At 45.3% G+C, this 25,896-nt stretch overlaps 2 protein-coding genes across 3 annotated transcripts; both read left to right on the top strand.

Moving 5' to 3' along the window:
• Nucleotides 1-5,755: 5,755 nt before the first annotated feature.
• Nucleotides 5,756-11,263, top strand: tnfaip6 (tumor necrosis factor, alpha-induced protein 6). Its single transcript, XM_020105156.2, has 6 exons — nt 5,756-6,073; nt 7,765-7,902; nt 9,036-9,197; nt 10,402-10,630; nt 10,875-10,915; nt 11,005-11,263. The coding sequence occupies exons 1-6, from the start codon at nt 5,974-5,976 to the stop codon at nt 11,124-11,126; spliced, it is 792 nt and encodes a 263-aa protein (XP_019960715.1). The 5' UTR covers nt 5,756-5,973; the 3' UTR covers nt 11,127-11,263.
• Nucleotides 11,264-12,158: 895 nt separating this feature from the next.
• On the top strand, nt 12,159-25,773 carry rif1 (replication timing regulatory factor 1). Of its 2 annotated transcripts, none has more exons than XM_069532516.1 (36): nt 12,159-12,374; nt 12,702-12,731; nt 13,023-13,151; nt 13,229-13,307; nt 13,416-13,512; nt 13,628-13,755; nt 13,868-13,962; nt 14,310-14,499; nt 14,600-14,692; nt 14,788-14,926; nt 15,007-15,158; nt 15,246-15,360; nt 15,454-15,633; nt 15,831-15,941; nt 16,028-16,090; nt 16,518-16,621; nt 16,969-17,055; nt 17,140-17,213; nt 17,365-17,545; nt 17,657-17,764; nt 17,840-17,989; nt 18,194-18,293; nt 18,375-18,664; nt 18,795-18,997; nt 19,114-19,207; nt 19,298-19,414; nt 19,592-19,734; nt 19,827-19,916; nt 20,009-20,063; nt 20,149-23,145; nt 23,238-23,366; nt 23,457-23,543; nt 23,962-24,077; nt 24,166-24,316; nt 24,419-24,545; nt 24,861-25,773. In XM_069532516.1, the coding sequence occupies exons 3-36, from the start codon at nt 13,036-13,038 to the stop codon at nt 25,145-25,147; spliced, it is 7,248 nt and encodes a 2,415-aa protein (XP_069388617.1). In that variant the 5' UTR covers nt 12,159-12,374; nt 12,702-12,731; nt 13,023-13,035; the 3' UTR covers nt 25,148-25,773. The 2 variants fall into 2 exon arrangements, with proteins under 2 accessions (XP_069388617.1, XP_069388616.1); XM_069532515.1 differs by having other exon boundaries at nt 13,625-13,755.
• The last annotated feature ends 123 nt before the right edge of the window (nt 25,774-25,896 follow it).

The following is a 25,896-nucleotide window of genomic DNA, read 5'->3' as shown; positions in this document are numbered from 1 at the left end:
GTGGATTTATTCTGTCTTTCAATGTCTGGAGTGTAGCTGAACTGAAACACGACTGAACGCTGGATATTACCCATGATCCCCGGCTTCCTGGACCATAAGAGCCGCTGCTAATGACTTTCTAGGTTATGTTTCAAATCAAGTCAGAATCAAATTCCATGACATTTTGAGGAGGGCTGGGATTTGTTTGTTTTCCGATCTCCAGGAAGTTTGTCCCGGGGATGAGTTCTTCTAGTTTGTGACAGTTGAAGCTGTGACTCATGTCAGTTCTTCTCACAGGAGACCGAACCCACTCACCAGAGTTACACTGGGAACATTCTCCATGTTCACACTCAACCATCAAACCCGTTTTTAATCAAGCCTGAAGGTCACAGAAGTTCCATCGTGTCCCTTTGAATAACTTTGCGTCTCTGTGGGGACGTTGAGTCTTGTGTGTTCAGCTGTGAAACTCGGTCTGTACATTCAGACTCTGTGAACGTGTTGCACACGTGTTTAAATCTTTCTGAGTAAACTTGTTCTCGTGCATGTAACGGTCACAAAGTTCTCACAGCTGCAGCTTTAGGTGCAGACTAACTTGTAACAGGAGGAAATTACAGCTGTGAAGTGGAACAAGTCGATGTTTGTTCTGTTGTCGAGGTGAGATCATAAATCTCTGCTGCCTCCTCGGTGGTTTTGAGCGAGTTTCCTCCTCCCTCTCTCCCTCTCTCTCTCTCCCTCCCTCCTGACAGGGTGAGAGTCGTCTGCCAGCATCATGAAGTCACAGCTCAGGTTGAATCTGAGGGAGACAGGAAGTAAAGTCCGAGAGACATAAAACAAGCCAGTGAACGTCTGAGTCTCATTAACACGATCGATGTCCTGATTAGCTGCTGCAGACTCGCCTGACTCAGGGGAATGATGGGAAATTGATTTGTACAGAGTAGATGCTCAGGACACGTTTGTTTTGTTGTTGTAGGAAAGTTTTCACAAGATTTTTTTCTGGGGGGGATAATTAGGAGGATTTAAAACTGTTCAGAAAACAGGAACTGTTGATTTAGAGTTAAAGGAGAAATGAAGCCACCACTTCTATTTGTGTCAAACTGATTAATGATGTTTTCAAACTCTGGTTCTGTGGTTTCATTTGAACGATTCCTTCCTCAAAGCTTAAACATTTTTCACATTGAAGGAAAATGACCTCAAAATATATTCTTAGAATTTGAATCACAAAACTATCTCGACAAATCCCTGATAGAACGTTTGAACAGACAAAGAATCAACTGTGTTGTTAATCTAGTTTCCTTCACTCAGACACAGGTTTGTGTGTCTGAGTGAAGGTAAATGATGATGGTAAATGTCTGTGTTTGAAAAGTCTGTGTAGCTGCGTACAGGCGATTATGGTAAAAACTTCCAGCAGGTGTAAGTGAATCGTTTCTTACGCTTTAAAGGACCCGTGTGTAGGATTTACTGGCATCTAGTGGTGACGTAGCAAACTGCAGCCAGTTTAACCACCGACCTCTCTCGAAGCTGAAGTAGAAACATCTCCTGTGTTTGGTTTGTCCCTCGTTCCAGACAAATGAATGTTTCATGATATTTAAAGCTGATTTTAAACTCCAGGTCTTTGCCGCATCTCGTTTGCTGCGGAGCTTCGACGTCTCTTTGTCGTGTAGATGTTTTGTGGAAGCTGCGGCTTCGCTCCCTTCGTCTGGAAGCTTCCACATGAACTGATGTGCACTGACCTCAGATGTCTGCTGCTGCTGCTGCACTGACACATTCAGACCATTTGCATCACAAAGGTTTTTGTGAACCGGGTGAAACAACAATGATTTAAAGTCTCAATGTTTCCACCTTTGACCTCCTGCCGCTGAATGCTGTTGTCGTCGACGTGAGCGGAGGGTTTGGTCTGAGAGACGTGTTTTTCTAGTTTCATTTGAAAGTATGATCTTACGGAAAGGCCTTGTTTGTTCCATGAAATCTGATTTTCAAAATAAAATAAACATCTTCTAAAAGTGGTGTTTACTCTTTACTTCTTAGATAATTCACCAACGGTCCTTTTTTTCCCCCGTGGGTTTGATTTCCTGTACTTTACATAAACGTCTTCATCAGCAGAAGTCGTAGTGTTCTGTGTACTGACATGTTGTTCTCTCTGACTGACCCAGTTTCCTCTGTCCTCTGCTCCCACCTAGTGAGTTAAACTCCTCAGTGAAGCTTGTGCAGCTAAAACACTGAAATCTGCAGCAGAGTTCTCAGAGCGGAAATGAATTGTTAATTATTACATCGGGTTCCAGGAGGAAGATCAATGATCGGTTATTGATCTTGAGTCATTTTCTTTGACATCAGTGTGATTATTGATTCAACTTTTTCAGAACTTTTTGAGAAACAAAAGAAATGATTTTCACAAACAACCAGATTCTGGATTTTAGGTGAAATCTGTGACGAGCAGATTGTTCATGGTAGAGTCGGTTTAAATAGTGACAGTAAGTGATGAGGTCGACATAATGTAGTCCCACCACCTCGTGTGACGTCTAACAAGTTATTATGTTGAGGATATTAAATACAGAACAATCGGACACTGAAATTATTTATGATAAATACAATAAAAAGCACAAATTGTTTATTATTTCACTTCCTGACAGCCTGAGAGGATCTGCAGCTCATTCATTCGTCCGTGAGTTTCTGTTGATGCTTAAAAAATGAAAATGAAAAACGGACCATCTGGGATTCTGCAATTTAATCTGAAACTTTATCAAGATCACAGAGACTCCAGAAAAAACAACCGCACGACAATGTGTCCTGGTTTGTGTCTGGGTTGTGTTGAGGTTAGATCTGGTTTAGGTTAGAGCTGTTGTGATGATTGAGGTGAAGGTAAGGGCCAATGAGTGTGTGGGTGTGTGTGTGTGTGTCATGGACCACCAGAGCGAGGCCACCAGCTCCAGCTCCAGGATATTAACTCATGAACAGCCCAGAAGAACCAAAGACAAAAGAGAAACACAGAAACAAAGACACTATTCTCCTCGTCATCTCTCCCTCCCTCCATCTCTCCTCCCGTCCGTCCTCCCTCCACCTGGGTGTTCCTCCAGAAACGTGTTGGACACATGTGAGGAGGACGTCACTTCAGGGCCGTAATTACACAACACGATCTCCAGAGCTTCCTGCTTTAGATCTCTGACTCGCTCTGTCACAACCAAACCGAAACGTAAAACCACCTGGTTTTATGCTGAGATGCGAGAGAATAACTGAGTATAACTTTAATACAAATACAAATATTCTGGATCCGGGTGCCGCCATCTTGCGTGTTTCATGTCATTCGGAGCCAGAGTCTTCATGACATCATGACATTTAATGAATTAAAGTTCATCCCAAATAATTCAGACGTGAACAAACATCAGTGTGATAAGAACTTTCTCACGTGAGAGAAACCAACTTTGGTTTAACATTTATTATCTTTATTCTCTGTTGGCTCTGGTTTTGGTCTCCACCTCCTCTTGAAGGAGCCTCCGCTGCTTCATTTGATCCATTATTAATACAGAAGATTGATTTTAACCACTTAGCAGCTGAAGTATAAAGATAATTTCCAAAGAACTAATGGATGGAATGAGTCTGACGGTCAGCTATCACACTTCCCCTCAGCTCGACTGAGCGCTATCAGACGTGTTTCCAGCAGCAGGAGGAAAATGTTTTTCAGCAAGATAAAAACAACGCAGCTCCAGTAAACTGACGATTCGCTGCACGTCCGGCCCCTTTTTCTGAAACTCAAAGTTCTGTACTTGGTTGCTGAGCAGTTTCAGGGCAGACGTGTGTTTCTGGTTTGGAGACGAGGACGAACCAGGTGAAGAGTGTTACAATCTGCTTTGTGAATCTCGTGAAGCTGTTTCCTCTTCAACCTTTAACTCTCACTTCAGGTGATTCATTCATCCACGAAGGATTTAACAGCAAATTTTGAGAATTTGCAAAGACACATCCAATCGATTAAATGAGTTTAAACACAAATGATGTCGACCAACACAAAAGCGTGAATCCAGCTTTACGTGGACAGAAACATGGAGGTAAAGAAATCAGAGTTTCAGTGGTAGATTTGAGCTCTGTCATGTTTCACGGACGTGACGTCAGCAGTGTGATTAATCACGATACACACAAATCGGTGCGTAAACACTTTCCCCCCTCTGCGGTGGTGCGGCGCGTGGAAATGATGATGAATCCCTGAGAAGCAGTTGTAATGTACAGTATGTCACAGTTACTGCGTCTGAGACGCTCTTTCCATGTGTGGGTTAGAGTGGGAGCGGCGCAGTGGGAATTAAGAAGGTACAGATCATTTCCTCCAAATCTGGAACCAATTCAGGACAATTTTACCCTGCAGCCGTGTGTGTGTGTGTGTGTGTGTGTGTGTGTGTGTGTGTGTGTGTGTGTGTGTTTGCCCTTTTACACTAACCTCTGATTCTGACAAAAAGACGTAAACAGTGTTTACGATTCTCAAATGTGGATTTGTAAACTTTACTTGTCTTCGTTTCCTGATGAATGTAAATCCAAAAGATGAATTCAGGTTCGTCAGAGATTTTGGAGGAGGTTGAAAAAGATCGGTGAGACTGAAGCGAACCACATGTCGCAGGACGTCAAACCAAAACAACGAGCTGAGAAATGCTAAAATGGGCAAGATGCTCATTTCATATTGGTCAAGTCAGATTTATTGACACAGCACGACAAACAGAGCAGGAGCTTTACAAACATCGCAAATGAAAAATAAAAGATTAAGAGAAAGATTTGATTTTAAAATGTACCTTCTTATATTTATATATATAATCCATCCATCCATCCATCAGGGCGTCAAACTCTGTTGTGTTGTAATATTTACAGCAAAGACTTTATGAGCAGATGTTGTAACCGTACAGATGTATATTGTTTTATTCCTGAGAACAAACTGTTTGAATCAGCACATTCATCTTCTCAGTGGGTTGAACCTCCGCGACGCTGTGTAGAAATTCACCAACTGCTGGGAAAACATAATTCCTGTGTAAACACAGAGTGAGTGTTTTTTGGTGGTGAACCCCGTTTATGATGCTGTGGGAGACACCTAACATCTGGTACAGCCTCACCCCCACACCGCCCCCCCCACCCCCACCCCCCCTGTGGTCGGAGCTGTTGAGCAACTATACTGAAGGGACTCTGCAGGGGGGGGGGGGGGGGGGCAGAGCCAGGGAACTGTTGAAGCAGCGTAACATGAGAAATGTTTAAAACTCACACTATCATATCACCATGACGACACGTGATGTGATGTGGTGATGATAGCTGTCGACCTCCTCTGCAGCCCTGCGGGGGGGGGGGGGGGAGAAATTGAACTGAACGTGAAAAAGAGGCTTGAAAACGTTGTTGAGTATATTCAGTATTCACACTTTCTACTTTTTTAAACTGTTTAAAAGTGTTTAAACTCCCCACAGTTCATTTCACATGTTGATCTGACAACTTTAGTGGTTGATGATAAAGAAATTAATTGAATAACGTAGATGAACTGTGGGGACATAGTGTTCTTTAATTGCTTCTCTTATTTTGTCTCGTGCAGCAATTTGTAACTTCTGAAAAGTTCAATGGAGATAAAGTTTATTCTTATTCTAATTCTTATCCGTGTCTAACGAAATCCAAACTTTAGTTTGTGTGTGATGAGAACACAAACTACATTTCAACCCAAAGTGTTAATCCTCATTAAACTGATATAAACACCAAGGAATCAAGAATATAAGAAGATTCAATCCGTTAAAGTCAAGTTTAAGTCAAGATAATCTCCATCCAACAGAAAACACACGTTTAGACAGAAGACAACGTGTGAGCAGTGGAAGAAGTGAGCAGCAGCAGCAGTTGTGTTTCATGACCGTGCAGAAGTTGAGTGACTGTGCTCGCTGGGAACTGCCCACTTCTCCCGGGAGGCAGCAGCTCCGACTGTTTCCTTTATAAATCCGGAGGAGAGACAGGGAGCTGCTGGACACATCTGGAGGGAGCAGCTGCAGGATCAGGATGCACCTCCTCGCTCTGCTCTGGACGCTCGGCCTCCTGCTGAAGGAGACGCAGGCGTGGAGCTTCAGGGACGGAATATTTCACAACTCAATATGGCTGGGTAAAGAACGGTTCCTTTTTCTTGCTGCTGTCGGTAGAAACATGTCGCTGGCACCACTTCATCCTTTTCTCTCCAGTGAGAGGAAAATGAGAGATATTCATTGATTCCATTATATTGTGTTTATTCTAAACATCGTATTTTAAATTGTCGTATCTTATCAACTTCATCTTGTATCGTATCTATTGTATTTAATATTGTTTGCCATCGTATCATATCTTATTTATTTATCGTATCAGATCTAAGTTGTTCAACTCTACAAATATCGATGGTTTGTATTAATGCTACATAATATAAGCAGGACTTGTTTAGTCAATGAAATCAGCGTCATCGTTCAGTGAATTGAATTTAAATGTTTTGAACCAAGGAAGTCTTTGATTTAAAGGAGTAAGATTTAGGTGAGAGGAAACTATTTAATGTAGAATAATCCTCGTGATGTTTTCACGAGTTTGTTTCATCTCAATTGTATGAATTGTAGTTTTCTTTAAGAAAAGACCCTTTATATTTAAATACTTTATATTTAAATACTTTATATTTAAATACTTTATATTTACATGGAGGGGACCCTCTCTACAGAGGCCGCCATGTTTTTTACATTAGTCCAGACTGGACAAACTAAACACCTTTTGAGTTTTTATGACGACTGAAGCTACCACAGGTTCTTTCTCATGTTTGGAAGCAGAGGGGGAGGTGAGGGGTGTTCAGCTGCAACATGACACTTCAACACTAGATATCACTAAATTCTACACACTGCACCTTTAAATGTCCAGCTGAGACTGTGAACACTTCGTGTCTCCACATTAAAAAAAAAAAAATCACATTGTGAAGAGAACCAAGGAAAGTCCAGCTGCTTCTCCTCGTCCCACACGGCTTGTTTATGACCTGGCTCAGTTTCTGTGCGAGGCCAGTGGAGGAGTGACTTCATTCAGTTTCTGCTTCTGTTACTTTGAACAGACGCAGGTCGGATTTCAGATTTTTTGAAATAAGCTTATCACCACAGAGCAGAGTCCTGTTTCATTCCTGCCGACATTTAAAAGCAAACGAGCTGTTCACTCTCACTTCATGGAGCTCATTCCAAATACTGTTCGTTTATGAGGTGATATGAACGCCTGCTCCTGTAGAAGGAGAACAGAGAGTTCACCTCACACCTGGATCACGTGCTGAGCAGTTACTGTTTTCATATGTTGCATCAGGTCTGGGTGGAGGTGTTCGCAGGTACAGCACATGAGGTTTCTCTCTGTTCTCTGGTGTGAACGGTGCCTTTCAGAGTGGAACAGTAGGCGTGTCAACATGCAGGCAAATCGTTTGTGAGGCAGCTTCAAAAGTCAAAGTCAAAATTAAATCAAATTAAACTAACACCAGGTTGAAATCAGCTAAAATCGAGGAGTCCTTTACCTCAGGGTTTGTCAAAGTGACTCCTGCAGCAAGACACAATCAAAACAATCAGCTCGGAGCTAATTTCTGCAGTCATGCATGTGTTACGACCAAAACAGGATCAGCAGACGACCCCCCCACTGACCAGGCCATTAGGGCAAGGGACCACACTTTTGTTAAACTTCCAATAAAATGAAGAGAATGTCACGGGTCGGCTTCAGGAGCTTTTCAAAACCCTCGAAACGTGCATCGGGTGAATGTGACACTCTTCTTCAGCATCTTTCGTTTCTCCTCTCTCCTCTGTTTTCTCTCTGTGACAGAACAAGCAGCAGGAGTTTACCACCGGGAGTCGCGCAAAGGGAGATACCAGCTGACGTATAAAGAGGCCAAGGCCGTCTGCAAGTTCGAGGGAGGGAACCTGGCCAGTTACGAGCAGCTGGAGGCCGCTCGCCAAATAGGTCTGCAACAACATACAAAACGCACACCACGACGCACACGCAGAGCTCCGGCCAGAAAGTCAAAACATGAACATGAGCACTGACCCATCAGCAGCTAACATCATCCAGGGCCAGTTGGCTCGGCCGCGTTTATCCCGCGAAGGAAATGAAACGTAACATTTGCTGTAACGGTCGTGATGCATGTCTCGACGCACTGGAATGCTTTTAACATGCAGAGGATCCGATGTTCGCAGGTTAAAGGTCGGAGGCTGTGACTCTGCACCCGATTGTAAGCGTTCCCACGAGAACCGTGAAACCTGTTAACACCTTGTTGGTTGTATCAGTGTTCCCATGGCGCAGACACCGAGTCCAGACACTCGGCTCTTGACATTATGATCCTTCTCCCTGTCGACGACCACAGCTGAGCTTTTCCACCGCTCTCTCTCGGGGAGGTCCGTCCTTTATCAGGACTCTTCGGGCTGAGTGTCACTAAACCCTGAATAAACAAGAGAAAGATAACCAACTAAAAACATCAACAGAAGATTCATCCAGTTTTATTCTTAGGAGACGTCGGGAGTTAAAGACAAGAAACGCAGGATTTCATGTTGAGATTTTGTGAAGCTTGCACTCAAATAGCTCCTGCTTGTGCACAACCTGTGCACTTGCACTCAGATAGTTTGTTGCATGGACGGATTTCCTGCGCTAGAGCTTTAGCTCTTCTCTCTACAATTACGCTGCTTTTGATTTTTACTTTTGCTCTGTGCAACCTAACGCCACAACAAGGGCGGAACAATTTCAGTGTCGACGCTACACTCGACGTTCTGTTGGTTATAAAATATCTCCAAGCGGCAAAATATCAGCAAGTGCACAGTTTGAGCACAAGCAGGAGGTATTTGAGTGCAAGCTCGTGGTTTCCTGTGAGAGCGTCACAAAATCTGTGGAATAAAGAGAGACCCTGTGTTTTACTTTCTTGTATTAATATTCAGTATGGGTAAAATACGTGGAGAACAAAGTATTCTGTGTATTCCAACCACCTTCACCACTGTTACTAATCTTTTACATTCTCACGTTCAGAGAAGTTTTAGTTTAAAATCCGACCGAACAAGTTAATCGACTGTGCGTTCAACATTAAACGGATGTTTCGTTTTCTTCAGGCTTCCATGTGTGTGCAGCTGGCTGGTTTGATAAAGGACGTGTTGGATACCCCATCGTCAAAGCTGGCGTCAACTGTGGTTTTGGGAAGGTGGGAATCATCGACTACGGATACAGACTGAACAAGAGCGAGAAGTGGGACGTGTACTGCTACAACCCAAACTGTGAGTACATGGTGGTACACAACGTTTACTGAAGTACTCCTTTAGTGGTCTGAATGCAGGACTGAGAAGTAGGATGTGGAAGTATTTGTGTCATGATACTGTCTCTTAAGTAAAACTTCTCAGTACTCGTGGTGACTGTGTGGCTGTGGTTGAGTGTCAGAGGGGGGAGGGGGGGGGCTTCAGGTTAATTAAGATTAGTCATCAAGCCTGAGACTCCACAGACTCACTCAGGGTTTTGTCATCAGAGTGAGTCTCAGTCCCGCCCTGTGAGTTATCAGGTTCAGACCAGGAATAAACCAGTAACAGGAAGTGAGAGTCAGTCTGGATAAGAGACGCTACGACACAGTCTGACCTGAGGGAGAGTTTAAAACCACGACTCTGAACCACGGGACTGTGACATCAACGTGAAAAATAATAATAATGAATTGAATATTTATACTTTAGTGCAGATGGAAAAACACGGAACGAACGACCCGTTGACCTGTTCCTGAGTTAGTTTGGTGTAACTTTGGTAAAACTGGAATCGGTTTTCCACTAAAATAAAATACAACTTTAAATGAGAGAACTGGGATCAATGTGATGTTTTATAGGTAAAAAACAAAAACTGCTCAATCATGTGTAATCTTGTGCTTCGTAAACGAGTCCCGTGCATCCGTTCATCGGCTCTGGAGCCGTCTCTCCGTCTAAATTAAACATGTCCCAGTGATGGATGTTCTGTACACTCACTGTTTTAATGATCTACATTAGAGGAAATCTCACATCGCTCCAGGACGTCTGCTGGAAAAGCTTCTGATGCCATTGTCACCGGCCTCCACATGTGTGTTTGATTTCCTTTCCTCAACAGAAGGATTTCTTTCTTCTGTTGCTCTGAATTCATTCAGCGCTCACACGCAAGAGGCAGACCCCCGAACCAAAATACTGCACAATCCCACCAGCTGAGTAAAGAAATGCATCGTGGGGAATCATTTCGCCCGAGAACAAATGTATCCACGTCCTCAGTTGACTGGAGTCCAGAGCTGTGCTGTGATATGAAATGTGTGGTTGGTAAATTACAGTGCACCGTGTGTATGTAAAGAAAGAGTATGAATGCTGTTGTGGTCTTTTTGTTCAATGTCTGTAAGTAAAGATTAGAAAGATGCAGACCAGGTCAGCTTATTGACGGAAAACATATTTGAGACGAACCTGTGGCTCGTGTGTCTCACAGCGAAGGAGTGCGGCGGAGTGCTGACGGATCAGCAGAAGATCATTCATTCCCCTGGTTTCCCAGAGGAGTACGAGGACGAGCAGATCTGCTACTGGCACATCCGAGTCCGCCTGGGCCAGAGGATCCACCTCCGCTTCCTGGAGTTTGACGTGGAGGACGACACGTCCTGTCTGGCAGATTATCTGGAGGCGTACGACAGCTACGACGACGTCTCAGGCTTTGTCGGCAGGTGAGCCTGACGACCTCCTGCTGCGTTCTCCGCACGTGAAAGAGAAAGTCTTGTGAACGTTCTCCGGAGTTTGTGTCTGAAGTCTATCAAATAATTAATGTGAAGATGCCCAATCAAGAGTAAAGATATCAAGATTACAGTGATGTAACATTTGATGAACTATAAAAACAAAAGGTTTTGAATCGTTTCTAGATTTTCTAACAAGTGATTTGCTCTTTTCCGTGTTTCATCTGTTTCCTCTCAGGTTCTGTGGCGATTATTTACCTGGTGACATCATCAGCACAGGTGAGAAGTCGACATGAAATCTTTCCATTTGACGACAGATAAAACGGAGACACGAGACCATAATGGATTTCATATTTTCTGTTCCGCAGGAAACGTGATGACGCTGAAGTTCCTGTCTGACGCTTCAGTCACAGCCGGAGGATTCCAGTTACAATACTCAGCCTTTAATGCGTCTCTGTTCTCATACAACTACACCCAGTATTTTCACTGACTGACGCTTTAATACACTGATGTCATGCTGTTGCTGTATTTATAATGTTATTGGTCACATGGTGTGCTGTAATAAATGAGACTTTATAGCTCATTAGACGAATATTTCTATCAAATAAACAAGGTCATTAAATTGTACTGACTTTATATTCACTGTCCGGGGGGTTTCATTTACAGAAACATTCCCATGAACCTTTCCCAGAATTCCCTGCTGTAAAGTGAAGCTATATGATGTATTGCGTTGTCCGTTATGTGTAACGCTTGAATTCTATTGTTGTTGTTTTTTGTGTCATCGTGATTTGAATTTTTAAAACAACTTCATCGGCACATTTGGATCTCGAGGTAAAAACAAGACGAGTAAGAAAGAAGGTGAACCCACTGTATCCCACAGATATAATAAACCAGTGTATTAAAAATAAATTAAAGTGAAGGACGATGAAAACAAGCAGCTTCTGACTTGAAATGGGTAAAAATACAACTTCTGAAGTGCATCAATTCATATTTACTGAACATTTACAAACAGAGGTTTTGTCTTTGTGACTTTATATTCATGGATTTGGTGTTCAGCGAGAATAAAAACTAAAAACTAAATCCCATCTGGAGGTCCTGAAAGTGGAGATCATAACCAAACCTCTCTCTCTATACTTTGAACCCACACACTGAAATCCCATTTTCTGTTTTCTGCTCCGACAAACTTTCACAAACATGTAATCAATTTTAATCTGTCAAGTCAAGTTTATTTATACTGCACCTTTAAACACTACTGCAGTTGTGCTGCACAATGTTATTATGAAACCTATATAATACAAATATCTAGCTTTTAGTACATGATAATTAAATAAAATGACATCACATAAATATAATAGGAATATAAAGTACTCAAGTGAAGTACATTAACTCAAAATCTGCTCTGAAACCTTCGCAGTTCTCAGTACACGATGGAAGTAGAAGTACACGCTGTTTTATCGATTATTGATTTTTAAACTGCTTCTGTCCTTATAAGGCGAAGTAGGCGGATCCGGACGTGACGTGTCGGGGGGGGTCAAAGGTAATTTCGTACGTCGGCGTGGTGGTTTGGCGCCAGCGGGTTTCGCGGGACCACAGAACAAGAAGCGGAGGAAAGAGAGGAGGAGGAAAAACCGAAGATTGCAACCCGGAGAGAGGAGCCGACAGCCGGGGGAACCTGCGGCCGTGAGCCGGCGTCTCTGGAGCTTCTCCCTGGATCCCCGCTGAGTCCTGTCCCCGAGAGGTTAGTGGGCAAACGTGTGTTTGTTAGCATGGTGGGTTTGTTTGCAGGTTAGCATGTGTTAGCATGAGTTAGCAGCCTTATTAGCATCATTATTCCACCTGTTTGTGTGTGTGTGCAAACTTTACAAGCTAACGCTGCTAACTCCATGAAGCTAGGTACCGTTAGCTCGTTTTATTTGTGTGTATGAAAACACATCAGCTACATGACAGTGTGTGTGTTGAAAACTTTGTTGTGACTTTGTGTGTGCTTCCTGTGTGTGTGTGATAGCATTAAACACACACACACACACACACACACTCAACTAACTGCATCATGTTTGTTTTACAGATCTGGAAACAGTGGACACACAAACCTCAGGTATGAAACATGCAAGTGTGTTTACATGAGCCTGAGATGAGCTGTAACACACTGGACAACACGTTTGACAAATTAAACCTGAAATAGAATATTAGAAACAGTAAAAGTTTGCAGCAGCGTGCAGGATGGAAGTATTTAGAAATGTAAAATAAAGAAAGAAAAAAAAAAAACCCACCATGAGACAATGTGGACATTAGGTCTTTAACTCTTGTATAGAATTAATTTACCTTTTAGCAGCTCAGGATGAAACGCTCTCTTTACCTTTCTGCATCTCTCGTGTTTTTCCAAAAGGCTTTGACTAATAATGATGGCGACGGCGGCGCCTCCCTGCAGCTCGAGCCTCCTCCCTCTGCTGGAGTCTCTGGAGGACAGCGCTGCTGGACAGTCCGAGCACACAGACGCCTACCTCACCATAGCCAAGTGAGTCTCCACGAAGTTGGACAAATGGACACGGACTCGGTTGCAACATGAAAATAACTCGTCTTTGTCCTTTGCAGTCGCCTCAGTGGAGAAGAAGCTCGCCAGTTTCTCCCTGCAGTTGAAAAGCACTTTTCCCGTCTCGGTAAAGTCCTCTTGGTGAGTCTCTTTTTTTGCGCTTCATGTAAAACCAGAGGAGTTTCCCATTTTGATTCTGAAGTTTTTTACACTTGCTGCAACATCTGATCATCTCCACGTTGATTCCAGATCCACATCACCAGTCCGAACGCAGAGCTGAGTCAAGCCGCCCTGCAGGCGTTGGGCTTTTGCGTGTACCATTCTCACGTTGTCTCCGGAGTGCCTGGTACGTTCATTCCCATATTTTATACTTCCTCAGTATTATGGACCTGCTGGGGTTACATTTCTTTGTTATGGGCATGAAGTCACTGCTCATGGTGATGCTCTTTGTCTCCCAGAAGCCTTTGCTGCAGAAATACTGTCAGCACTTTGCTCCCTGGTGGTGAAGTCGACGGACAAGAACACATGCACCAGAGCATTATGGGTCATCTCCAAACAGAGCTTTCCTCCAGATGTAGTTTCCAAAAAAGTGAGCGGAGATTTGAATTCAGGAAAATAAAACAGAGATGAGGTGCAGGTTTTCTTTTGGTTTAAAGATAAAACACGTCGACACTGATCCACGTTGGTCTTTGGTTTCTCAGGTGTCGTCCATACTGGGAACTCTGGAGAGTGTGTGGAGCAGAGAAGACATCCAGTCTGTTGTCATGGAGCATGAAGCCTTGAACGTTATCATCAGGTGACTGGTCAGAATCATTAACTCCAGGCTCCTTGATTGTGATGGAGCTGTAGAAATATGTTGTGTGTTATTTGAGAGAAAGGAACAATCTGTGATGTTTGTTCCAGGAATGTTGACATGTGATCATTGAGCCTTCGAGACAAATTTAAAATATGGTGTTTTAAATGTTTGTGGCGGCTTTTTAGACGAATAATGACTTACGGAGGTCATACTGAACTCTTGTGTTGGTCAATAAAACTTACACGACGTTCCACCTCAGAATCCGACCACGTACCAGAAAACACAGCAGCACTGCTTCGTACCGTTTTGTTCTTTTATCATAAAGTCCATTGATCGTTTTTGTAAAGGATGCTGGAGCAGGTTCCGGCTCCGATGGGCGATGGAGCAGTGCGGTGGGCGAAGCTGATCATTCCTCTGGTCGTTCACTCCGCCTCCAAGGTGCGTCTACGCGCAGCGGCCGCCATGGAGATGGGGATGCACCTTCTGCTGGAGAAACAGACGGAGGTGGCCGCTATCATCGAACCGATGATGTCGTCGGTGAGTAACTGTGAAAATGCGAGCTGCCACAATGAGCCGAAAACGTTCAGCTCCATCATTTGAGTGACGTGAGAAAACAAATCTGCGCCTGTCTTCACAGAAACTGATCCCAGAGCTGCAGAAGCTTTTCATGTCCAAGAATGAAATGAACGTCCTGAAGCTCTGGCCTCTATTTGTGAAGCTGCTCGGGAAGGTGAAGTGTAAATTCTGTGTTTCTGAGCATCTCACACATTGACTCGTAAACACGCGGAATTCGAGCAACCGATTTAAAATGTTTCTGTCACGCAGATGCTGCACAGAGGAGGTCCCTTCATCAACTCTCTGCTGCATCTGGAGGAGCTCGGATTCCGCAGCTCCTCTCCCACTATCAAGAAGATCGCCTTCATCGCCTGGAAAAGCCTCATCGACAACTTCTCCCTCAATCCAGGTGAGAATTTCTCTGACGTCAAGAATTCGTAGCCGGAGTTGGAGATAAAGACCAAAGTTTTAATTTCACTTTTCCTGCAGACATCCTGTGCAGCGCCAAACGCATGAAGCTCCTGATGCAGCCGCTCGCGTCCATCCACGTCAGGACAGAAGCTCTGCTGCTCACCAAGGTGGAGGTGTGGTGGTACCTGGTGGTGCAACTGGGACCCAACCTGTCGTCCAACTTCGATCAGGTCAGAATTCCCCTCATCTCCCTCCCTCTTGTTGAACCGTCTTCACATTCTGAGCAGAAGTCTGAACATATCTGAACCTCTCCGCAGGTTTCCGTGCCTTTGCTGCAGTGCACCATCGGATGTGACTCCCCCTCGGTCCCGTCCACTCCGTCTAGAGCCGTCACCCAAAATGGTGCCGTTACACCTGGAACACCCAAAACCGGTACGTTGATACACCCGTCTCCCTCCACCCAGGCTCCTCCATGTCATGGTAGCTGGAGTATTTTTAATCTTATTCTTCTCCCCCTCCCGACAGCGGCCACTCCGGGCTTCAACAGTCCAGCCAACACGTCTCGAATGAGCCTGAACTCCAGCGTCCAGGTCCCCACCACCTTCCCCTCCATCCAGCTGCTCGGCCTGGAGATGCTGCTCAACTATTTTCTGGGACCGGAGACTGTTGCCACGGCAGCAAAAAGAAAACTCACCCTGAGTCTCGGTGAGTGTCGGAGCCGCTCGTGTCCACGGCTGTTTGTCGTTTTGTTTTATCAACAGACTAAAACCCTAAATTTGAATTTACTATCATGGGAAAATGGCAGTTTAAGTTATATTCTGTGTGTTGAGTAGATGAATAAACACTAATAATCAAAAACTTCCATTATCGGGTTTCTAATCTTAATCATCTTTTCTCTCCAGAGCCCCTGAACCACCCGCTCGTCTCCGGCGCCTCCTCCTTCTCCAAACATGCTGCTGTTCTCATCTCAAACATCAGAGATGGATTCATCAATGTCGGCAAAGACGCTCCAGGTAAACGTTGGACTAAACGTGTGTCTGGACAGTTTCCACTGTTTCTTTATGAAGACGTGGTTTACGTTTCTTCTCTTCTCCTGCAGATGCTCTTCTGAACGTTTTATGGACGAGTCTTGTGCGTTTTGTCAACATGACCATAGAGTCTGGTGAGTGTTCAGATGAAGTGTCTCAGAGAAGTTGTCTTGCGGGACATGTCGGAGGTTTCCACTGCTTTGTCTTCATGTGTCAAATCAGTGTTTCCTCCGTTGTGGCTGCTGCTCAGCTGGGTGGGCTCCTAAAGCTGTGGGCCCCGCCTCGTAGCGCCACAGAAAGCAATCTGATTGGGTCTGGGCTCTGTCAGTCGGAGCAGGACCGGTGAGACCTCGTCCTCGTCTCCTGCCCGACCCACTCTCACCGTCATCAGTTTAAGTCTGAGCGTCCGGGCCCTTGTGGTCGGGGGACGTCTGTGAAGAGAAGAATCCGCTGAGGGGTTCGTCCCCAATGATGACGCTCTTCTTTGAATTCAGACTCTGATGAAAAGGTATTTTAAAGAATCTGTGTTCGTCTTCATTGAACTGAATCTGTGTTTGTTAGGAGGCAGCAAGAAGGAGCGTCAGGGCTGTGAAGTTCTCACCCTGATGCTTCAGGCCCTGCAGAGCATCGTCACCTCAGAAGCTCTGCCTGCCGACAAAGTCCTGGTAAGATCAAACTGTGCCCATCTTTTTTACTGTAACTACAGAATTCAACTCGTTTATTAATCTCTCCTCATTTGAACTTCATATTCTGTTATATATGTGTATTTTCCTAATCTGCATTTTGAACTTTTACGATAAATAAGAATTAAATCAGAACTAGTAAAGTCTGATTCACAACTTAAACTCAAAGTTATTTAGTTTTCTTCTCTGTAAAAATCTTTTTATTTCACCTGTGTTGACACTTTGTTTGAATTAAAGTTGACTTGAATGAGTTAGAATTTGTGTTAATTGTCCTGTTGAAGTTCTCTCAGTTGATCGTGTCTCTGTCGTCTGCTGATCTTTCTCCTCAGGTTCTGCTGGAGGCCACGCTGAAGGGAATTCCTCAGAGAGTTCTTGGCTCTGCGTCTTACCAGGTCGGCAAGATGGACGTGCTCAATGTGAGTTAAATGTCTTTCTTGGTCCTTAACTTCATCCAGGTTTTGTCACAGATGAGGAGTAAACCTTTTTGTTTCTCTCCTCAGGGAACACCAGCTCTTTTTCTCATCCTCCTCCTCTACAACAGCAGCCTGCTCTCAGCCTACATCGAGGACGAGAGGTGCGTCACGTTCAAACACGTCCTGAAGTTGATATCCGTTTAATCTGAGCTCATGTTTAAAGACGTTTTCTTCGCTGCATGTCTTTGTTTCTATTTGATCTGGTTAGTTTTGGTGTCACTGATTTTTATGTATGATGTCTTCCACCTCCAGATTCTTTCAGTGCCTTCAAACTCTGGTGGGCTGCGGCCTGTCGGGCCACACCTCCCCTCTGGCGTTCGCCGAGGCGGTGCTCGGTGCCATCGGAGGCAGCGCCGCGTCTCTGCAGAGCAAGGAGCAGCTGTGGAGGATGTGGAGCGTGATGGTCGGTCCGCTCACAGACACCATCACACAGGTGAGCAGGAAAACTGGCATAAAAACAAATCTCCTGAGTTCAGGTAGAAATAAAATTAGAAGCTCTCATCTTATTAGAACAAATACAGAACATGTGATCTCTGTTTTTCAGTCTAATGAAGTGAACCAAGGTGATGCTCTGGAGCACAACTTCAGCGCCATGCACTCTGCGCTGCTCTTCCCCATCACACACCTTCTACGGGGCTCCCCTCTGCAGCAGGTCCGTTAGACACTTAACACCTTTAAACACCGACCAGATGGAGCAGCTTGAATCTGATCTGTTTATTTTGTTCAGGCGTCCCAGAAGTCCATGTTGTCCACGTGGTCCAAACTGTACAAGGTGTTCGCCCGCTGCTCAGCGCTGGTGGTCACGGCCGAGGAGAACGTCTGCTGCGAGGAGCTCTGTGCGAAGATGGCGGCTTCGATCGACAGAGACGCGCTGAAGGTGAGTCGAGAGGAAGCTGTCGTCTCCGTACTTCAACGTGAAAGATTCATTTTTTATGACTCTCTTTGACATTTGAATTCAGCCACATATTAAGAAATGTTCAAAATAAATTCGGAAAGAACATTTAGCCGTTGAGTTTGACGTTTGTTTAAATGTGTTTTTGAAGCGACTCTTGTTTAACATGTTTATTTTCTGGTCCTCCAGGTCCCCTCTACTTTAAATGCAGTTGCCAGCCTCCTCCAGGTGATGGTGGAGTGTGTGGACTTCTCTCCGTACTCTCCTCAGTTTCAGCAGAAGCTTAAGTGTAAGAGAAGTTAAACTCATCTTATTCCAGATGTTTGTGATTAAATGGAGGATTCACTGTCTCACTCACTGTTTCCTCCAGCTCCTCACACTCCTGTGAACTGGATGAGGAAGAGGAACAAGGCTCTGGGGAACTTGTCCACGTTTCAGTCCCTGCTGGTCCAGTGTCTGGAGGTTTATCTCCAGGCCCCCGACGTGTCGTGTGAGGCCACAGGAGTCTCGCTGCTCTCCGTCATGTCGGCTCTCTTCACCAATCTCATCCTCGCCAACGTCGTCCAGGAGACGCTCGCTTCTCTGGTTCAACCTCTCTCACTCTTCTACAAACACGCAGCCAGCGAGCCGCCCGAGTTCACATCGCAGATTCTGACAAAGGTGCTTTGTGTTCACGATACACACGACAAATACATTTCTATGCATCCTAATACAAGTACACACTATTCCTTAATCCACAGTAACTCATCTTATTGACGTTTAACAAGTATGCGTTTTCTTTTTCCTGCAGCTGGAGAAGCTTCTTGGTGACGTCCTGGGCTGCGTTCAGAGCCGCTCTGCGTTGCCTTTCAATAACGAGCTGCTGGCTCTGCTCTCTCCTCTGCTGTGTGTGTTGTTCCCACACAAGAACAAGCAGCTTCGCACGTCGGTCACTCAGTTCTGGAACTCCACCTTCGCCAACTCGGTCAGCCTCACTTACCCCGAAGAGATCAGGTATGCAAAACCCTCAGGTTGTATTTTTCTCTGACAGGTCATGTACATCTCACCTCAGTGATTGATGACACGTGACTTCATCGCTGATTCTTTTTGTTGCCGTCTTCTTTACTCAGACCGATCCTGAGCCAAGTGAAGCAGAAGATCCCGATCATTCTTCCCGGCTTTGAGGTCGTCACGGTTTCTGAAGAGCTCAGTGGCCAATATTCAGTGAGTTGCCGCAAATGACCTCATCACAGGTTTACCGTCCTCTCAGTGCTGATTGTTTATCATGTTCTGGCTGATTGTGCTTCTCTTCAGAGTGAGAGTTCCCAGTTAGAGACCAAGCTCAGCGGGATTCCTGTTTTGTCAGTGGGAAAGAGGGACTCGCTGCTGGGGAAGGACAAGAGCTCCCCAAAGACGTCCAAGCCAGTTTCTGTGAGTCGAACTCATTAAGTGATAAACTACGTATGTTGCAGTCAATATTGTTTTTTAATCAACATAAAGTTCAGCAAGAGATTCGTGTGCATGATATCACGAAACTCTTCAATTGTTTTTTAATTTCCTTCAATCTGACCGTTGCTCAACTGGTTTCCATCGTGTTCCCCTGAGCAGACAAAGCTGGATTTTGGCTCTCCCAAGCCCCCCCGCCGAGAGGTTTTGGAGGAAGAGGCCTCCATCGACTTTGTCTTCATTCCTCCTGAGACGAAGGAGAGAGTTTTGACAGAGCACCAGAAGGAGGTGAAAAGGACTAAAAGGTCAGATTTGTTCTCTCTCTGTTCATCTAAATAAAATGTCATTGAAGTGCCCATGTTGTCAGATTTGTGACGTTGTGTTCTCGATATCTCAGGGTTGATATTCCGGCCATGTACAACAACCTTGACGCTTCTCTGGATACAACAGTTTTCACTCAGTACACTCAGAGCCAAGAGGACTCTTCGTAAGTTTTGAGCATCTGCTACTAGAATCAAGACAAATCTCTGATCCCTCGTAAAAACACAATGTTCAAATAATAAATAATTTTCCACACAGGGAGAAACTGCAAACAGAACAAGCTGACGAGGTCCCCACAGAAGCTCCTGACAAGGTAACGACTTCCAGTAATTCATTCAGGTCAGATTTCTTCATTTACTTATTGACAGATTTAGTTACTCAACTTTGTTTTCTTCCAGGTTCCACAGGAAGATATGGAAAATGAGGAAGACATTAAAATTGCAGCAAGAGAGACTGGAGACTGCCCGAAAGAAAAAGAGACTGAGAACCACCAGCATGAAGAAATGATCCCTGAGCCATCAGATGTTTCCATGGAGGACGATGCCAAGAGTGGTGATACAGCAGAAGACATGGACGTACAGTCTAAAGACGGCTCAAGTCCTAACATCTCCAGCTCCTCAGATTTGGTCTCAGGGACGCCTCAGAAACCCAACAGTCGGCGTCAGTCCTTTATCACTCTGGAGAAGTATGCTGAGGGAAAACCCTCCAGCCCCAGCAGTACGTCCACATTCACAGGTCCTCTCGTCAAGTCGTCCAATAGCCAAGAACGCTCCAACACCAGCAAGGCATCGTCTTCTCAGGCTTCACAGACATCCACTGGTCCAAGCTCTCTGGGTTCCCAATCCCCCGGAAGAATGGAATCGCAGCATCCTGTTAACAATGCCTCCGAGTCCCCTCGAAGACCGAAAGACTCTGGGATTAAAAGCGAGCCCGTCAGGCTGACTGAGAGACTGCCCAGTGACACGACAGAGGACGAAGATGTTATCCCAGACACCCAAACTGAAGCGGAGGAAACATCGAGTCAGGAAGAGGAATTGAACGATTCTCAGTCCTCTATGTCGCAGAATTCTCAAAAGGAAACCAGACGATCTGGGCGCCGCAGAGTCAAACCGGTGCTGCTCGGAGACAAACCTGAAGAACGGGAAGAAAAACACAATGTTAAAAGGAGACGTTCTGGAGAGAAGCTCAACAATGATTCTCCGAACTCGGACCCAACACAGAACAGAGTAACCAGGAGAAGTCAGCAGTTAGCTGAGGAAGCTGGCAGCAGGGATGGATTACGATTGAGGGCTCAGAGGGACAACAGTGAGACGAGCCAAACCGAGTCTCAGGGTAGAGCCCACAAGAAAATCAAACTGTACAGCAATTCAGATGAGTTACCCGATAACCCTGAACCCAGAAGAGGAAGGAGAAGAAGCACCATAGAGCAAGAGTCCAGTCAAACTGATCTGCAGTCTGACATTGACAGCCAGTCAAAGAGAAAGCGCGGTCGCCCAAGAAAAGTATCATTAGAGATTAAGAGAACGAAGGACTTGCATGAGAAAGAACAGTCTAGACAAATTGCCACACATGAAGTTGATCTTGTAGAACAGAAGGAAAAGGATGATCACGAACTAAAGAACGACTCTCAGATTGTTACTCTTTCCCCACAAACTGGTGCCAGATCCCAAGAGGTTGAACTTGTGGAACAAACTGAAAAAGATGCCGTTAAGCCAAAAGATTCTCAAATCCTGACCTCTTCTCAAACTGATGGCCAATCCCCAGATTTAGAGCTTGTAGAAGAGACCAAAAAGGAAAAGGGAGATTGTTCAATGTTGGTCTCAACCAGCGAGGTCCAAGACGGAACCGACACAACAAACCAGCTGGAGAATGAATCTGAGGTCAAAGGCAAACCAGAAACAAGCACTAGCATTAATGATGACCTCAGTCAAGAGGACTCTGAAGTGACCACACCTGTATCTTCTGAAAGCCAGTCTCGGCGTAGATCCAGTAGAAGCAAGCCCTCATCTGAGGCAGCGGAGTCCGAAGACAAGAGTGACAGTCAGTCTTCATCAGGAAGACGCAGTCGGTCCAATTCAAAGACAACTGAATCAGCTGTTGCTCAGGCGGAGGCCAGCATTGGAGGTAAAACCAGAAGAAGCAAAGCACAAGAAGATTTGTCCAAATCAACTCCTGGCTCAACCCCAGAGGGTTCTCAGTCGTCAGATGTTCCTGGATCATCAGAGTCCAAAGGCAGGGGCAGATACTCCAGACGAAAGTCTTCCCCAGGGTTAGTGGCCAGTTTGGAGTCTTCAGAGTCTGAATCCTCGCAGGCCAGAGACGTTACTGTCATGCCCAAAAAGAGAGGGAGGAAACCGCGAGCTTCACTCCTGATTCCTCTCGTCGTCGTCGATTCTAAAATAGATGGAATCGATAAGGATGTGACACAGAATGTTGTTGACGATTCTCAAGAAGCAGATACGCAAATAATGGAAGCCACAGCTGAGACGGTTTCGGATGAAGTCCAGGATAAAGTTGAAATGGAGGAGCAACGTAACCACGAATCACCAACGGAGGTAGAGGCTGATGCTGTTGTGGCCTCGGAGCCCGTCGTTCCTGAGAAATCTGAGACCGATGACACAGAGAGAACCGATGTGTCACCGAGCAAGAACGAGCAAAGAGACTCTCCAACAAAAACTGATGATACGTCTTCTCAAGACACTGAGGCCTTCGAAGTGCCTGAAGCAGTTGGGGTCAGTAATGAGCAGATACAGGAAGATTCGCCACCTGCTGTTGGAACGCTGGTGTCTCCGGATGAGACGACGGAGACACCTCAGGTCTCAGAGTGTCCAGAGGACAAAGCTGAAGACGTTTCTGAAACTGGGGACAGTGATAAAGAAAATGAAAAAGCTGATTCAGACCAAGAACATCCAGTTGTTCCAGTGGAAGATGCATCTCCAGATGGAAACCAGGTTGAGTTTCCAAATGTCATAGATGAGCCTTCAAAAGAGGAGGAGCCGTCGGACCAGCCCACAGAGGTCAGCGTGGACGAAGACATCACACCTCTACCGGAGAATGATGATGATGACAGAAGCACCCAGATGCCGGAGTGTCGGGACGAAGAGCAAACGCCGGCGGCCGATGCTGAGAACGATGTAGTCGTGAACTTGGATGCGGCTCTTACAGACCTGTGCGATGCTCCGGTGTCTGCGGACGCTTCTGTCAAAGATGCTTTTCAGGATTCTCCAGTGAGGCAGAAGGACCTGGAGGCTGTCATGGGCTTAGATGTTGGCCAGAGCCCCAGCGGAGGCAGGACCAGAGGAACCTGGTCTCCTTCAGCCTCCCCCTCCACCAGTATTCTGAAGAAGGGCCAGAAGAGACCACTAGAGGATGAGACCCCCTCGCCTCTCGTCAAAGTAAGAGCCGGAGCTGAGATCGGTAAATTCGTGAACAGTTATGAGCTTTTTTTTTACAGAACTTGTTTTTTGTCTCTGCTTTAACTTCCCAGTCCAGACGTGTGTCTTTTGCCAATCCGATCCAGCGGCAGGAAATCGCGGACGACATTGATCGTCGCAGCCCCGCCATCAGAACCAGTTCTCCCAGAAGATCCAAAGTTAGCGCTATCCCTCAACCCAAAGTATGACTGAGCCCAGTACTGTACTTTAATTACTGCATTTCCTGAATCGACACCCCCCCCCCCATGACTATTATCTGCTCTTTATTCCAGTATGTCACGACTCCGACGAAGGGCTTGCTGATCCTGAGCCCCAGGAATCTGCGCAGTCCAGGTTCCAAGAGCTCCAAGAAATGCCTGGTATGTGCCAACATGACTCGTCCGCATTCATCATAGTCATTTTCAAGTAGAGGTGGGAGCAGGAGTCAAACAAGCACTGGGAGTCCTGGCTCGTGATTTAGGACGACACATCCAAAATACACACGGCAACATCAGCAATCGTTTCCAATATTAACTTCTGTGAGACGTATCTGATCCTGTAGCTGCAGGATCTCTAGTTAGTTGCTTGGTTGCAGAAAATGATAATGAAGATTAGCATTGGTGTAAATTTGGACAGACGTTGAGGTGGAACAGTTACTGTGCATTCATCGCTGGTCGATAAGTCGAGCTCAGCAACGTCCAATCAACACGCGGACGTCGGTGACGGCAACGTTGTTTTCCAAAGTCATTTGGTGATTCTTGGTCTTAATGTTTGATTCATTCATTTTGTTCTCTCTAGATTTCGGAGATGAGCCAGGAGCCTCGTCCTGTCCCCAGGGACTGCATCTATCCGGCCCTGGTCGGCTGCTCTGCACCCGTAGAAGCTGTGCTGCCTCAGATTTCCTCCACCTTGTGGTGAGTGAAGCACGCGTTTTGAATTTACTCTGTTTGTCATTTTTAAATCGGCAGAAATGAATGAGATCTTTGAATTGTCTCGAAACAGGTCCCGGGGGTTCGGGCAGCTCGTTCGAGCCAGAAACATCAAAACGGTCGGAGACCTCAGCGCTTTAACTCCCCACGAGATCAAGACTCTGCCCATCCGCTCCCCAAAGATCTCCAATGTCAAGAAGGCACTCAAGTTTTACGAACAGCAGGTACGTCAGGGGACAGAGGGCGGCAGTGCGACAAGACAAAAAAAAAACATTTTCAAAATAAATAGTTTTCTCGTATTTGACACCTGAGTTGTTTTCTTCCAGCGTAAAGGTCGAGGTGGTGACGAGTTGAAGAGTTTTGATGAAATGGAGATGATGACGTCTGAACTGGAGGAGACCAGTGCTCCTCAAAACCAGGAGGACGAGGATAAGACCTCAGGCGAGACTCTCGGTGTGTAAAAAAGTATTTTTATATACTTTATATTTACTCTAACACTTAAGCCGGGTTAACTGTTGTTTGAAAAGGTGAAGAATATTTATTTTATTTATATAACGAAAGAGAAATCAGACGACTGGTGTCACTCTCATGTCTGCACACTGAACGTGAGGTTACATTCACACGCTAGTTAGCTTAGCATAAAGATAGAAGAAGCCTTGATCTGTGAAAAGGTCGTCGTGTCATATCCCCGTCTCCCAGCACCGTGTCCTCAGGGATTCATTTCACCAAAAACTTTAAACGTTCAATTATATAATTTTCTATTTGCAGCAACGGAGCTGGTGGACGAACCCGTTCCTGCAGATGAAACATCGCACCAGGACGTCTCCGCTAATCAAACGGCCGACACGCCGACAGGAGGAGAACGGGAAGGACCGCTTCACGATGACGGGCTCCTGTCGGACGTGGAGGCCCTCACCTGCAGGATGACGCCACTAGAACTCAGTCGCTGCTCGCCGCAGCAGCTCGTCCGGATGCACGATCAGCTGGGAGGCATGATGAGCCGCGTGGTGGTCGAGCTGCAGACGCGCCTCTGCCAGACGGACGGCAAAACATGAAGCGACCCCTGGTGGTCAGACTGCTGCACAGGCCTGGAGGGGCACATGAAGTAGATGGACATATTTTTTAATATCCAGCCAGACTTTGTGTTGAATCAGATGATTTTACCTTTTGAATCCAATATATTTTTTTGGCCTTTTTCGCAGCTTTTTTGAAGTTTTTTCTTTGAGAAAGGTTTTTTTTTTTTAAATGAACTCTCGCAGCACATCACTTTTATCTCTGTAGCTTGAGCTGTTGGGTAGTTTAATAACATTTTAATAAACACTCAGAGGGAAGCACGGTCACACTTTTTTAAAGCTGTGACTAAAGATTTTTATAGCCGTAGTAGGGACGGGACAGTATTTTCCCTCTGTAGACTTTGTAATAAGGCACTGATGCAGTGGAACATACTCTGAAACATGTTGGCACAGACGACGTCACTTCCTCCCCCGAGCCTGTTGTTCGGGCCGTTTGCAACTCATCAGTGCTCTTGTACAGTTTTGTAGCTTCTAGGTTTCTTTCCTGTCGTCTCACGTAAACGTCTTATCTCATTTTTAATGTAAAGAAACAAACATTAGAACTGTCTGCACTTCTTTATTTGTGACTTTTAAATACTTTAAATAAAATAACTGATGAGGACTTTTAACATTTCGTCTTAAAGCTTTTTTTTTTTTTAAACATGAGAAAGAAGCAAGTGAGTTTTAGGGAGGAGCTTTTTCAACATTTGGATGGACACTAATGTTTAATTTTGAATAAAAGGGACGATTAT

This window comes from Paralichthys olivaceus, chromosome 10 (genome assembly GCF_024713975.1).
Source record: "Paralichthys olivaceus isolate ysfri-2021 chromosome 10, ASM2471397v2, whole genome shotgun sequence".
In the NCBI taxonomy this organism is placed as follows: Eukaryota; Metazoa; Chordata; class Actinopteri; order Pleuronectiformes; family Paralichthyidae; genus Paralichthys; species Paralichthys olivaceus.
Note: the sequence above shows the minus strand (reverse complement) of the source record. Positions and strands in the feature narration are given on the sequence as shown.

Bases quoted from the DNA above. Each gene is read 5' to 3' on its own strand.
- tnfaip6 (XM_020105156.2), top strand. From the start codon at position 5,974: ATGCACCTCCTCGCTCTGCTCTGGACGCTCGGCCTCCTGCTGAAGGAG. The intron at 6,074-7,764 runs GTAAAGAACGGT...TCTCTGTGACAG, and splicing joins TCACAACTCAATATGGCTGG to AACAAGCAGCAGGAGTTTAC. The intron at 9,198-10,401 runs GTGAGTACATGG...TGTGTCTCACAG, and splicing joins GTACTGCTACAACCCAAACT to CGAAGGAGTGCGGCGGAGTG.
- rif1 (XM_069532515.1), top strand. From the start codon at position 13,036: ATGATGGCGACGGCGGCGCCTCCCTGCAGCTCGAGCCTCCTCCCTCTG. The intron at 13,152-13,228 runs GTGAGTCTCCAC...TGTCCTTTGCAG, and splicing joins GCCTACCTCACCATAGCCAA to TCGCCTCAGTGGAGAAGAAG. The intron at 23,146-23,237 runs GTAAGAGCCGGA...TTAACTTCCCAG, and splicing joins CCCCCTCGCCTCTCGTCAAA to TCCAGACGTGTGTCTTTTGC.